The following is a 15,773-nucleotide window of genomic DNA, read 5'->3' on the forward strand; positions in this document are numbered from 1 at the left end:
TTAGGTAGTTTGCCAATTAGCTTAAAATATTTCCTCTACATCCACAATTTCCTCCTTTCCACTCACCATCTATATTATCTTCATCCATGATTTTGTACATTCTGACCAGTATTGGTCAGTAAGTTCTCTTCAGCTTTTTGGCACTGCAGAGCCTCTTTTATTTCTCTACATCTTACAAGCTTTAATAAAGATTCTGTCTTTTGTCTGAGGGGACTTAGTGACAGGTAATGTGAGGCTGAGGAAGTTGACGTTAACAAAAACTGTTTTAACTGTACAGACATCATGTCTTTTCTTTCTAAAAACTCAAATCAAAACATCCAAGTGCTCTGAATACTTTGTTATTTAAATAGTTTTTTTGAACTATATTGAATGCAACGTTCCTAGGCAGAACAACTCATTGTCAAGGCCCTGCATAAAGAGATGATTACACAATTTGCTCCCTTTGTGTTTGAACTGTGCTCCAAAGTCTCTAGTTCTATTTTTAAAAAACATTAAAAAAAAAAAAGAAAAAGATATTAAGGTTGAAAAAGATCCCTGTATAAATATCAACAGCACTTATTAATGAAATAACAAAAATCAATAATTCTGTTGGTGGGTGTGCCAGTGTCCTATGATATTCTTGTAACCCAGTCTCTGTTGGAGAGTAATGAAGTATTTTTAAGAATACTACAAAATTCTTGCTATAAAAATAATTTTACTGCACCCAGAAATACATCTTTTTATCAGATCTCATAAGTAGAAAATATCTGAATGCAAGTTCCATTTATTACTTTACCCAGTAAGACAGAAAAAAAGCTAGCAAAATAATTTATTTTATATTTAAGAAATCAAGAAGCCCTGTTCAGGAATAAGGATACATGCAAACGAGAGGTGAATTCTGCTCCTTTTTCTTTCATGTCACAGGGAAGGTGACAGTGAGGTTAGTTCTAAAAGTCGAAATGTCTTTTTTAACAGGAAATGTGGAGACAACAACAAAAATCTGTCATAAAAAGTCACTCCAGTAGTTCATAAGCTATGAACCTTACTTCATGTTTTTGCAGGGGAAGAGTGAGAAAGAACAGCAGTTCAAGGTGATACACAGCAAAGTACCAGAATCTAAAACTGCATGTTAAAAGAATATGTTTCCTTTGTACAATTGAACAGTTCATATTTGGGGGTTGCTTTTGAAGATACTATTAAAAACAAACAAAATATCAACCTGAAATGAATGGGGTTCCTATACAACAAATACACCTAGCATGCAGAACACTGTTGAGTGGGACATCAATAGAAACAAGACAGGTATTTTCCAGTATCAAGCCTAGGGGTTTGGGCTGGGCTTTTTTGTTTGATTTGAGTTTTCTTCCCTCTTCAGGTAGAATTACTGCATGCTTCTATACCTGTGAGTCCTAAGAAAAAATGTGGCAACATTTTGGTAGTTTCAATGCTGAGTAAGAAAATCTCTGCACAAACTGTTACCATCTTAGAAAGATTGATGGCCACAGAACTTCCTAAATCTACAAAAAACCTCACTGTGCATCCTTATTTTATGAAATAAAATGGGGTCCCTTATAGAGTTAAAAGTGCCGTCACTATTTAGATCACATTTTTGTGGTTTATCTACTTCTTTCTGGCAACTTGGAACCATAAATAAAATGCAACTAGCAATTAGTACTTTCTTTGAAAAGAGTCATGTTCTTTCCATGCTCAGTATTTTCTCAGCCCACCTTCTACAAAATGCGTGTTTACAATTATGATGTTAAGAGGTAGAGCAAACATGCATTAAAATAAAATTATATAAATTTTTAGCCTACCTAAAGAATTTTGTAGGGCAGAAAGATTGCTTAAAATGAACAAGACTTCTTCAGAATTTATATGATCATATAACCGCATATAATAGACAAAATTTGATGCAACAAGTTGATGTAAAATATCACTTACAGAAAGGTCATAATTCCTAGACCAATCTTCAGAAATATAAACATATAGTGAATTGTCTCCTGCCTACATCTTTTGGTGCATTTTAATGAAAATCCTAAGCTTATTTATAACAACCCTTAGAAATCAATCTCCAAAGAACACAGTGTGTACGGCATGTAATTTATAGCATATAGTAAACCATAAAATGAACTGCTCAATCTTTCAGGTACAGCAAACCTGAGGCCATTAGGTCTCAGCTACCAGTTGTTACTACTAAAAAAAGAAAATAATCAGTGCCTTCTCTTATAGTTACTTAGGTCACTTGGACATCAAAGAGATGGAGGTCTTTCTGAGCAATAGTAATGGTTATGCCTACCCCAATTCACACTGTATTTCCATAACAACAAGTAATTAAATCAGTCCCAGGCATCTGTAACTGACACACTGTTCCTTTACCAACTTTGTTTTCCCTAAAATGAAAGTTGTCTTAAATTTAATTTGTTCCTCAGAAGTACATGCTGGTGCTCTTCAAATATAATTTATTATTAGGATTACATGGGTCAGTAAAGACAAATTAGCTTTGAGCAAATGAGTCAGTACAGCACTTCTGGAGGAAAGAAATAATAACAACAACAAAATTTATTAAAAAAATCAGGAACTAGTAGTAATGTGAATGCTCATCAATGGTAGCAAACCACACTATACAAGAGATGCAGATTATATGAGAGAAGATACTAAAATGATGGACACTGGCGGAGTCATTCTGAAAAGTAAATTGCCTTTGTTTTTTATTTGTTTACACAGAATCCTGCTTTAAAAAAAGATGATATTCTACTGTACTTATTTTAACCACCATCTGATCTCAATTTAAAATTGTAATCCCTATCGTAAGGAAGTTATAATTAAAATAAGGAAATGGGTTTGCATGACAGCAAGTTAGTGGTTTCTTTGAAGTTTTTTTTTAAACCAATATGCTGTTTCCAAACTTGTGAGGACTTCTGTAGGTTTGTTAAAATCAGGAAAAACTATACAAAATTTGTTTAGCCAAGCAAAAACTGCATGGTGTTGTTCTTCAGAGTATCACCTACCAAATCCAACAGAAAACTTCCTCAAGCTATTCAAGTTTGACACACACCATGTTTTGCAAAGCTTGCCCAGATGCACCACGTTCTGTAATTAGAAAAACTGTATCCTCACACAGCTGAATACTGCAAAATAATTTTTAAATTATAAAATTTTAATTCAATTCCAGAAGCATCTAGAACATTTTCAGCTTTAAATAAGAAGCAGTTTTTTCTGCTTTTTAAAATTCCACTTTCATGTCAGTTGAATTGATTAATTAAATTAATACAATTAATTTAATGGATTATAATAAGCTTGAAATAGTGGGGTGAAATAAGAAATACGCCATTCACAGGGTGAACAGAAGCACAAACTCCTTTGAGAAACATCAAATCAATAATGGAAATTTATGTTTAAAGATCCTGAATTATTTTGAACAGATACTATGAAACAGGAAAAAAGTGAAAAAGAGAAAAAAGTCCATATGAATATTTTTATTACTTTGGTTTGAATTAACAGTATTTCTATTGATTAGTAGTAGAAAAAGTTGTAAGTCTTTTCTTTTTGCTAGAAATTTTGAGGAATTCCCAAACAGCTGATTAATTCAAACAAGCAAGGAGTTTGACATCTTAAATGCAAACGGATGCACTGCACTACATGCACTGCAAACCCTTTGTGCGTATATCTGCATTCTAAAAACTCCTAAACGAATGGTAGTTGTCACACTTCCCTAGATAATTTAAGAAGTTATCGATAAAAACTTGCCTTCTTCACACTATATATATCACAGCTACTGTACTGCTCTGGAAAAAGCCCACATATTTTTGGGTAGTACTTGCATCAAAGTTGTGCTGGTTTGGGCTGGGATAGAGTTAATTTTCTTCATAGCAGCTGGTATGGGGCTGTGTTTTGGATTTATGCTGGAAACAGTGCTGATAACACAGGGATGTTTTAGCTGTTGCTGAGCAGTCCTTATACAGAGTCAAGGCCTTTTCTGCTTCTCAGCCCACCCAACCAGTGAGGAGACTGGGGGGGGCACAAGGAGTTGGGAGGGGATATAGCTGGGACAGCTGACCCCGACTGACCAAAGGGATATCCCATGCAATATGATGGCATGCTCAGCATATAAAGCTGGGGGAAGAAGGGGCAGGGGCGGGGGAACGGATGTTCAGAGTGATGCTGTTTGTCTTCCCAAGTAACGGTTACCTGTGATGGAGCCCTGCTTTCCTGGAGATGGCTGAACACCTGCCTGCCCATGGGAAGTGGTGAATGAATTCCTGTTTTGCTTTGCTTGTGCACGCAGCTTTTGCTTTACCTCTTAAACTGTCTTTATCTCAGCCCACGAGTTTTCTCACTTTTACCCTTCTGATTCTCTCCCCCATCCCACTGTGGGGGGCAGTGAGTGAGCGGCTGTGTGGGGCTGAGCCACCGGCTGGGGTTAGACCTCAACAAAAGTCCACAGTGTTATCTATTGCTTCCAGCTTCATTGTACCATAAGTATTAAGAAATCTTACTACAGAGTCTGATGATTTACACAGACCGCTCTACTCTATGGATTTTAAGGTGGTTCTATTCTTCTACAGTAATGTTGAATCTAGCCCTGTAGTTTTTTTCTATCTAATATTTCAACTGATTTCTCCTGCTGTTTTGCTCCTTCCCTCCCTTTATTACAAATAAAGTTATTATATATAAATCATAACCATGTATACATAAAACTTTCTTCTAACATGCAACAAAAATACGTGAATGGAGAAAGAAGAGACTATACAAATTCTCTTTAGGATAACTTTTTTTTTTAAAAAGTTGACATACCTTCACTTTAGAGTTTTCTATCAAATGCTGAGCCATTGATTTTATCAGAACTTCAAAAAAAAACCACGAATACTGCAGAGAAAAGAAAATGTTCTGTAAAATTGCCACATGCATTCAACAACTATTTCAATACAAATAGTTCCTATTCTTCAGTTATGACCAGGTAAGAACATACAGTAAAAAGTATAGTTCCATATATACCTTAAGCAGCTTGTTGCTTGTAAGAAAGTCAGCAGATGGCTTTAAAATTGTTGTCATGGACTTTGTCAGTTCTTCATGTACTGTCTTATATTCGGAAGCAACATAGGGTTCAGCTTTATAGGCATACTTGAGGAGGAAAACCAGAATATAATATGAATGTATGACGCAGTATGAAACAATTGAAATTAAACAGATGTAATTAAATTTAAATAAATTCTTTTTAGAGAAATAAAAAAAAAGGAAACATTTAATTTAGTTTTACCTACCTTGACATAAGATCTCAGGTAGCTATCCAAGCCTTCTTCATGACACTGAGCAACAATATGGATAATAACCCTAAACAGAAGTCGGAAACCAAGTAAGCCTACAAAAAAGCTACAGATTTATGTGATAACCCAGCCATCGCTTAAATTCTATGAAGCACTTAAACTTCTTTACCTTGTCACATTGACTGCAACTTCCTCTTGAGTTGCTCTAGTGAGAACTCTAAACAACTGGTTTAGAACAGTTGGCAGGAAAGCTATCATCACATGGCCTTCCATAGCATGAAGGCTCTAAAAGAAAGCAGTAATACTGTCAACTCCCTTGAAACAATGGCATTTAAATCACAAGTTCTGAAACAATAAAATTTACTGCTAATCTTCTTCCAAAAATACACACTGCTTGCACTATTTGGTATTAATTACTTGAAATACTACACAGAAAGCAATTGAGAATAGTTTTCAACATAAATATTTGGTAAATATTTTCTACATTAAGGTGAGTTAGGGATAAAAATTAGGTTTTATTAAAAGCATTTTACAAGTAGTTATTTGTACCTTTCCATTGAAATGCATACTAGGTAATGTTTCAATGAAAAGACTACCTGTGTACACCACAGCAAGCTGACACTGACACCCTGGTATACTTTGCTATTTCATCCACCAATGCAGACACTTAGCATAGTTCCACAAAAGCATACATATTGCTTACCTGTGATAAGTGCAATACTAGTTATACTACTTACTGCAAAAACCAGAGACAGTGCATTACTAACCACTCAACTTCTTCACGATATGCCTTTGCATTCCATCACATGCAAAAGACATTATAGACATAACCACCCTGACATAAAAGGCAGTGTATGGCATTTCATCCTACATTGTTTTATGCCACAAAATTCCCTGGAGTTAAAGAGAGTTTGACAAAAAGAAGAGTGTATTTGCTGAACATTCATACAGACACACATTTCAAACATTTCTGTTCAGTGTTAAGTAGCTGTTTTGTCTTTGAATGTTTGCCTGTATGCACATTCACACTATTCAAATCTCAAAACAGCCTTCCTTCCTACGTGATCTGTGATTTTTCTTGGAAACAGCAATCATACACACTACAGCATCTTTTCTATAAACCTTGAATATCAGAGCATCGGGTAAACATGCAAATGGAACGTCAGCTAACACTTGTCCAAGATGTAGACATTTTTTGGTAAAAGAGCTGTTTTAAGGAGGACTCTTAAGTGGACTCATAACCCAGCTTCTGATGCCTTTGAGTATTCAATTACACTTACACTGCCAGAAGTAGCTGTGCCCTTTGATCTCTCAGGCAGCAATCGAGGTAACTAAAAGCAGATAGCTCAACTTATGAGATGCTAAGTGATGTTTGGGCTCATGAAACACGAAGGAGAGCATACAAACATCTTGAATCAGGTGAGTCTCAGAAAACCTGTAATTAGAAGTGTCAGATGGTGCTTACACAAAATCCTGTTAGGAAGGACAAAAGCAGAAAGAAAGGAGAATGCTTGTCAGGTTTGGTGACCCAAGCTACTCTGCCAGTAGCACACTGACTTCGTGGAGAGAAGTAAATCCTAAGGATTTAAATGTGTCATTGCCATTATAGCATAGATATTACCTACAGGGAACTGTCACTAGGGAACTGAAACATTCATCTTTGAAGAACATTTAGCACTCAGGCTGGCCAAGTCTGGCATAGGTAGGCACAGGCTGACACACAAGCTCTCAATACACAGAAGTAAAAAGCATTTGGGTCCCTGTGGGGCCCAGTTAGACAGGAATTTGGCCCAATGGAATTGAGAATAGCCATAATTTGTAGCTGGCACAGAAGATAGCATTTGTTTTCTGTTACCATGAAGAGAAGCAGTAAAGTCAATATGATGTGTTAATCTTGTGGTGTGGAACATGTTCATACTGTGTGGTGAGAGTGTTCTGGTGTTTGATGACAAGCAAGAGTTATAAAAAGACTCTGCAGTTGCATTATTCTGTCCCAGGGATTTTGGCAAGACATGGTCTTGTCACTGAACCTAAAGATTTTGCTAATCTGGAATTAATATAAATACAAATAAATTAAGTGTTTAAGCAAAGGAATAAGATACCCAAATATATCACAGTATATGTGATCATCTACGACTGAACTACCTGATGCGATTTTGGAGTGATCTGAGGAAGTGTTCTTCTGAGCTTTCCCTAAAATGATACTTTAATATCTGATGGCCACTTTGTTCTACCAGACTAACAAGAATTGTGAATATCAAGAAGAGAATCAAGCCTTTGATTCCAGCCAGCTGCCATTTTTGACAGTCAGTGGGTAGCAAGATAAATCTGAAATTACCATGCTAGTCCCTGGAAGATATTTTGATTTTATCAGATTCAAGTAGAGCTCTGGTAAACTTAAATAGTGAGATTTCTCAAAGTACTGTGAATCCCCATGAATCAAAGAGGTCAGAAACTGACTGAGGGTTGTTGACAACATCAGTTCCTGAGGTAAGAACCAACCAACTGCCCACAAAGTATAGGGTTATTCCATTCCTCATAACATGAGCAGTCACTGCTGCCAGAACCCAGGTAAGGAGGCTCCCCATGGTATGCAAACTGATTTTTTAATAGTAGTGTCTTGTCACTTGTATGCAGAGATTTGAGTAATAATGGTTCTTTTCATGTAACATATGATTGTTTCCCAGACCAACTGCTTTATATTACAGCACCAGAAAGAGCAAATTCTGTTTTTTCACCTGAACTTATCAATAAAGACATTCAATCCCCTGAAGTCCAGAATGGGCAACAATTCTTCCCTTCTTCCTATCAGAAAACATCTGCCATTTTCTCTGGCACCTCAAGTAGCAGGAAGGCTACACCCTTGAAAAAAAGTGATGGAAATGACACTGACAATTTTAAAGAGCTTCAATGAGCCACAGGTCAGACTCTGAGACCTCTAGTTCATGATGACAGATACTCAGAACATATAATCTTTATTATATGGAGAATAAAAAAAGAGAGGTTAAGTGCAATGATAAAGGTTCAGTGTCCCAACTGATCTCAAAACCACAAGCAGAGGACAAGAAGGCAAAGCTCCACCAATGAGAACAAACAACTAGGACTTCTAGAAATCTGGATGATTCCTTTGTTTGTATTTTGATAGAACTCGGGAGGAAATTGAACACCAATAAATTTAAATCCCTTGCCAGAAAAGTACAAACAGTAGGAAGTGAGAGGTAAAGAGGTTCCCTTCTTCAAACAGAAATCTCAGACAGCAGGACCACAATGTCCCAGAAGGATTACTTGGGGAAAGATGGAACAATCCCCTTGGCCTCAAGGCAAGATGAAACACACTGAAGCAGTGGTGGTTCTCCTCTTCTGTCTCTATTGGAGAGATTTCTTCAGGGCACAAACCACATATACACAGTTAGAAAGACTGTATTTTGAAAAGTGGCACAATGACAGAGGATTTGCAAGTACGGTATCAGGGAGGGATTCTGCACATAAGCTGTCTCTAACTCCAGTAGGGCCTCTTGATACTGCAGAGTGCTGACTTCTAAAGCTGAAACACTACCGGGCTCAGTGTTACTGCCATCTAGCTGGGGACTATTTGGTACAATTACTGCTGCAGAATGCAGTGGAATTAAGAATGGCTCCAGATTGAAAATTATCAAGAACTCAAAAGACATACTTTAAGTGAGAAACACAGAGAAATGACATATCAAAACAAGAATGACAGTAGCAGAAACCCAAGTGAGAGGCATCTCTAGTGACCCATTCTAAGTAACCACGGGGGACGATGAAGTTCAGCTACAAGACTATTTGTTCTTTGCCTTACCCTTTTGATGCGAAGATACATGGCCAGAATCCAATCTAAGGGGTTGTATTTTTGCCATATAATTTGCAGCACATTTTGGGATTGCAAAATTTCAGAATGATAAGCACAAATAGAAGACTGAGAAACAGGTCTGTCAGTAAAAAATGGTAATATTAAAAAAAAACTATTTCCAGATAGACTTATTCCATCTTCCTGCTGTTAATGTACTGTGTCCTGTTTTGTACCAAAGTTGATCACAGAAGTCTTGGGGCAAGGACGATGATGCAGAGCCATGGTTTTGACATGCAAGGTCACAAAGCAAGTCCAGTTCAGAAGTGTGCCACATTCAATAGTTAAGTTCTTACTTGAATGCCTTGAGTAGACAGTCCAGTTTTATTAATTGATGGTATTCAATTACAACAATAAACTCTGTTGTGCCTAAGAAAATCAGGAGTTACTTGTGATACCTTACATAGATTTTAAGGTGACTGAATTTTGGTCTTCATATTAAAAATCTGGCCTACTTGGTTAAGACAAAATTGCTGTGGAAACCATGCACTCTATGTCTACAGTTCTTTTGCAGTATTAGATCAATAACAATGATGACCTCCCAAGCAAAATTTTAGAAAAATCAAGAGTCATCATTCCTTACCATTCCCGTCTACAGTTCAATTTGATTATTTTGACAAATTAAGTCATTAGTGTTTTGAAATTATCACCAATACCACCTCATTATTTCCTCATGGTTTCCTCTTATATTGCAATTGTAAATTTATCTAGGGCAGGAAGTACATTTTTGTTCTTTTTATACTGCATATCCCATTAATGAGACCTAGAAAATGTCTGAAGTGCCTAGATTTTGCAAAAAGTATAAATAAATAATATAATCTGTTATTCACTGCCATTTTATACCTTAAGATATTTTACAAGATCAGTTCCTAGTGCACGAGCTCCAGACTCTGTTTTCTGACAGTACTGAAAAAAATTATGCAAGTGCTGGTCCTGTCAAAGACAAAAAGAACAAGTCAAACATTACTATCCACAATCTGAAACAGAACACGTTAAAAATATTTATATACAGAAATTCATATATGTGTCCACAGATTCAATTTTAAAAAATAATTGAAGGGCAGTACTCCAAAGACTAATTGAGTCTACATGTAACATTGATTTATTTTTTTAACACACATAAGAAATTTCCAGTTATTTTTGAATACCCATTATACAAAACACTACCTATATTTGCTTCAAACCAACATACAGAAAATAGCATACTTAATGTTAGGTATCCCAACCAATCATAACATGTGTTTTTATGAGCAGCTATAACAAGACTCATTTCTTTGTAGACTTGCCAGTAAATAGCTTTCAGACAACTATGACCTCTCATCTAACAGGAAATTTCAGATTGGAATGGATGACAATGATAGACAAAAGGCTCACATTTTGAGTAGCTTCCATTTAAGATCTGCTATTTTTCACAGCTGATGTGAAAGGAGAGATACTGTGCAGAGTGTCCAAGAGACAAAAAAGTAAGAGATCAGCATACTGAGTTTAAGAATCTTCCCAAATATTGTAAAACACATATAAAAAACACACATTATTCCTAAAACTTTCTCTAGTTTAATTTGTATTATAACTCACCTGCGTATACACAGTTGACACCAGATGAGTGGATATTTTTAACAGTTGTTTGCCTCCATCTACCCATTTAATTTCAGGACCAGAATGCTGCACACACACATGCAGAAGAAAAGTAAAATAATGTAGCGGTATACTAGAGTAAAACAATTTATTTATAGTACCACAAACAACAGTTTTTAAAAAAAAAAAAAACAAACCAAAAAACCAAAACAAAAAAATCAGGTTGAAGAAATGTGTGTAATGAGTAAAGTCATAAAAAAAGGAAAATTATGCAGGCAGTATTACCAAAAGCATTTATGAAGCTTAAAATGTTTTTTAAAAGCCCCACAGTAGTTTCCTCAGTGGCTAACAAAATTGCTTTTCTAAAGTCACAGATTTCATGTTTCCCCTACAACTCTGCAAAGAAACATCTGACTAGAGAGAAATATCTACTAGTTTTCTGAGAAAAATAACACAAGAACTTCTACAGATACTGAAACAGTATAAACCTTAACATAGGTCACTGATAGGTAGCAGCCAGTGCTTCCTTCCCATCCCATTTCCAAAGAACTGAGAATGGGAATGCTCAGCTGTATACCCTGACAACCAGTTAGGGAGAGATTTTACTGCTAGATCTACAACTGGTCATATTGGTCCTAACCTTCTACCCATGGGCATGAGCAGAGACAAACAGCAGAGGCATAAAGAATACACCTACAATGTGAAAAGATGAAAGATGTAAAGGAGGCGATGGTTGGAAAGCTTACAGCAGAGTTTAAAAAAGGTGGTAGAATAGGAGGAGAGCAGCACATCTTGCTGTTGATTTTAGGCCTCTTCCTCCAAAATGAGTCAATTTTGTCTCTGCATTTCATTCTCTTAGTCAAATCCCCTATCACATTTTACATTTTGTATCCTCCTCGGTATCACTTTTATTACTACAATTTTGCAAGCTTTCTGCTTTGAAAAATACAACCATAAATTTTACCAGTGAAGTATAAAGATCACAAAAATCAAGATGTGAGAGTAAGACTTTTTCAGGAATAAAGGACTTACTGAAAGGAGACAGCATGAAATGCTAAAAAAAATTTAGTAAAGGACTTCAGATTATTTGCATATCTTCATAAACTCAAAATAGTTTAATATATTTAAAAATTACTGTAGCTTCTAGTTAATTATTAGTACAAAAAATAAAACTTAAACATTTCCTAAGTGCATCAGCTAAATAATAATAGAAATAAGTATTTAACAATTTAAACAAAAAACTTATTAGGGCAGGTTGATTCAAATTCTTGTAAAAGTCAGAATTTAGTCATAAGTTTTGTCTCCCATTTCTGTTTGGGTTTTCGCAAAGCACTCCATTTTGACTATAAAAGAAAAAAATTACTAGAAAATTACTTAAATCTTATCAACTGGGGAATTACAACCAAACTTTCTCTCCACAGCTGTTTTTGAAAGATTAGAGCAATTTTATATAACATACCTTTCCAACACCCACTTCCTGATAACTAAGATAGCCTGATGGAAGATTTGCTGACACTGGGATGTGTTGCTCATTGGTCACCACTCTTCCATCTTTTATTAGAGGAAGCCAAGAATACCCAACTACGGAACATGAAAGGCAAGTAATTTTAAATATGTTATGAATCTTTACATAAACCCTTACAAAAGTCTTACTGTACACTTCTGATATGTACTTCATAAACCAGAAAAATGTTACTGTAAGGGCCAAATGATTTGAACTCAAATGATTAGAAATAGAGAGGCAAATAAATCATCACTGAGTTTGAAAAAAACCATACATTTGATAGACATTCTAAAACAACATTTGAAACATTTAAATTCAAATGCTTCATGAAATCTTTCAGTCAGTATAATGCAATTAGAAAGCATTATATGGATCACAAAAATCACAGGTTACCAGACAAGCATACTTCATAAAATCTCCCCAGTAGTTACTGAAAGTAAAGCATTAGCGTACAAACCTTGTGTTTCAACAACATCTTTCTTCTTTGTACTCCCTTTGCTTGAATTATCACAGCTGACATGGTAGAAGGTGAACAACAAATGGTGCTTTTCATGTAACTGAGTGGGCAATTCTATTTTAATCTAAAAGGCAAAGAATCACAATCTTTGTAGAAGTCTTCAGCTAGAGCAGTGACATGCCTTACTGGCTGCACACTTAAGCAATTCCAGGTTACACGTTATTTGAAGCAAGATCAAGAATCACACACATAAAACTTACCAAAATTTACTTACTGTGAAAAGTGGGGAGTCTGATTTAACTGAAATAATTATCAAGAACTTTGAAATCCTCAAATATTTTCTTGTATTTTTGAAATTTATGTAATACTTTAACCAGTAAAAGTTACCTCAGAAAGGTAGCTTACCTCGTCATAAAACTCTGGATTTTGGTGGTGATGCAGAACAGCAGCAAATGCGCTTCTAGTAAATACTGGTCCACCTGGCCTACCATAGATACACTAATAACAAAAAAAAAAAGGAAAAAAGGAACAAAAAACCCCCTGTGATCCTCTTTCACTCTCAGCATAGAATCTGTTTCACCTAGAATTTGAAATATTTTAACTTGTGTTTAACTTGGTTCCTTTGCACAGACAGGGGATCACATGATCTGTAGTTCATTCACTGTGCAGTAGAGCTGACACTGTGATTTCACCTCACAATTCCTATACATTTTTCTACTTCTTTGCTTCCAGGCATCTCTTATACACTGTGGTAGCTCATAAACAAATACAGAGCTTGGCTCTGCAGGTGATCTAAAGCTTTAATGTTTTAACTTAAAAAATTCCTCCTGTGGAGTAGGCATAAGCCACCGTTGTTTGCAACAAGTTTATTTTTGGAATTTTTGCTGATATAAAGAAATGAAATGCTCAGAGGGTTCTTTAGTAATCTTTTATATCAAAACCAAGCAAGTAATCTAGAAATTAGTCTTATGCCAAATGCAAAAGGAGGACAGAAAGCTGCCATCCCAAACTAGACAAATTTGTCAAGTACTACCATATTACTTAGCTAACTGTTCACTATTTTCTTTTATTAGTTGCAAAAATCAAAAGACTAACCTTTAAAGGCAAAGAATCCTCTTCATCAGAATCCTTGAACTCAATGCATACTGCAATATTTCTAGCCTAAAGAAGTATTTAAAACAAAAACCCGAACACTTAATCATAAGGATCATCACAGAAATATAATATGTAAACAATCTTAACTAAACCTGAGAAAGAAGAATGTATAGTCTTCCTGTACTCACCTTTGCAAAAGACTTTTGACTGTCATATTTCAATTGCTTTGGATAAACATAAAGATGATTGTTGTAGATGGTGAAAGGCTGAGTGTGTTTTGGTATACAGGGGACAAACTCCTCTACTTCAAACGTTATTAGTGTCTTGGTACTGTTTTCAAACTGTTTCATGGGAATGTATGATGAGTTAACATAATCTGAAAATACATTAAAAAAACAATAAAAAACTGAAGAGAAAAAAGCCTGAATGTCCATTTAACTGTGTTTATTAGTACTTACTTGGAAAATCTGGTGACACATTATCAATTGTAACATCCAGATTTCCTAAAATAACAGGAAGTTTGGCCATCTTTTCAGGTCTATAGGAAGGAAAAAAACCTCAAAGTCAGGCTAAATGCAAAACTATCAGATGCCAGAGAAAAGAGATAATAGGAAACAGAGGCAAAAGTAATATCCTGAAATAGGAGTATGAGAGGAAAGGTGGTTTATGGGTGGATGACTGATCTGCTCTTGCTTTTTGCCTAGATTCACAGTTTACTTCCCCTTTAAGTTCTCAAAAAAAGTAAGGCTTTATTCACAAGCATGGGAAAGATTAAGAAAAAGCATGATGGTTTTCTTTAAATCAAAATGAAAACCTTTGTTAAAGATAAGTTTTGTTTGTCATGTAATAACTCACTATCATTTGCAGCAAAGAGGGGACCTATTAAGTAAGCTTTTTAAATCTCAATGGCCAGTGATAAGCATTTATGGTAACTGGGTAAACTTGGGGGAAGAGCAAAGGGGGAAAGCAATCAGTAAGTTAACAAAAAGCATCTTCTACTCAGTAATTTTTTTTCCTCCCTCTTCCTTCTTCTAGAGTAATAACTTACCCTGCAAAATATTTACAATTAACTAGCCTACTATGATATTTCTTAGATGTTATAAATGTAGCTAATTCAGAAATATGATTTGAAGGAGCATTTTCTATGTTAAAACACCAGTGCAGAACCCTTTATTAGTAAGGACAGTCAGCAGCATGTCTCTTCGAAATTATTGCAGAGGAAGGGGATGCAAAATTTTCCCAAAATGCAACCCCATGCTGTGAAGCAAACAACTTTTTCTGGATGGAGTCTGAATTCAAATTCCAATAGTTAAGCCTTAGACATTACAATCTCTTTCTTAATAAAATTCCTGTGAAATACTGTACACAATTCCACAAACAGGATGCTGAAATAACCAAAAGCATTTCCTTAATTCACAAAGTAAAGTGATGTGGCAGGCTAATTTACTATATTAGTTTCAGTTTCAATAACATTGTTTATGGCAAGGAGTATCAGTATACACCAATTTCCATGCTATGTAAACTTCAATGAAACTTTAAGCAGCTTGCTAAATTGGAATTAAAGTATCTATCACAAGCCTCATCCCCTTATCAGATTTAGTATCAAGAATAAAATAAAGAAACTATAGCCCAAGCCTTTTGCAATTGGTGATTGTTCAGATTAATACAATTCCAGCTAACTGTACCATAACAGAAGCGGAAATGCCTTTGCAAAGCAGCAAAGATTGCTCTATTATTTTACATCCTATTTAATAAGAAAGGGGATTCAAACTAGTTTATTAATAGGGTCATCTGTCAGTAGGAGATTAAGCCTTGCACACAAACTGATGCAGTCTTTAGGAATACTTTGTAAAAAGGGATGACCAATGTTCTGTTATTTAGGCATCCTGAGCCACATGCACTCCCAAGGAAGGTGGACTTGCTAATGCCTTGAATTCCTTTCCCTGAGAGCTAGCACTCTCTGTCCAAAGTCAGCGAACATCTGATTTATGCTCATACTTGTTTTCCTTTGATAACCAGAAGAGTGTATTG

The 15,773-nt window shown here is 35.5% G+C and overlaps 1 protein-coding gene across 1 annotated transcript in view; it reads right to left on the reverse strand.

Moving 5' to 3' along the window:
- The window catches only part of DOCK9 (dedicator of cytokinesis 9), a 106,032-nt gene that overhangs the window by 50,438 nt on the left and 39,821 nt on the right, over positions 1-15,773 (reverse strand). The window contains exons 16-27 of the mRNA XM_010578292.1: positions 14,201-14,280; positions 13,931-14,118; positions 13,743-13,808; positions 13,053-13,145; positions 12,648-12,771; positions 12,146-12,267; positions 10,687-10,773; positions 9,955-10,044; positions 5,413-5,528; positions 5,241-5,310; positions 4,975-5,100; positions 4,774-4,845 (exon numbers count right to left, since the gene is read on the reverse strand). Coding sequence (XP_010576594.1) covers positions 4,774-4,845; positions 4,975-5,100; positions 5,241-5,310; positions 5,413-5,528; positions 9,955-10,044; positions 10,687-10,773; positions 12,146-12,267; positions 12,648-12,771; positions 13,053-13,145; positions 13,743-13,808; positions 13,931-14,118; positions 14,201-14,280 — 1,234 coding nt within the window. The remainder of the gene's footprint in view (positions 1-4,773; positions 4,846-4,974; positions 5,101-5,240; positions 5,311-5,412; positions 5,529-9,954; positions 10,045-10,686; positions 10,774-12,145; positions 12,268-12,647; positions 12,772-13,052; positions 13,146-13,742; positions 13,809-13,930; positions 14,119-14,200; positions 14,281-15,773) is intronic.

The sequence above is a fragment of the Haliaeetus leucocephalus genome, unplaced genomic scaffold, assembly GCF_000737465.1.
Source record: "Haliaeetus leucocephalus isolate CR32 unplaced genomic scaffold, Haliaeetus_leucocephalus-4.0 Scaffold626, whole genome shotgun sequence".
Taxonomy (NCBI): domain Eukaryota; kingdom Metazoa; phylum Chordata; class Aves; order Accipitriformes; family Accipitridae; genus Haliaeetus; species Haliaeetus leucocephalus.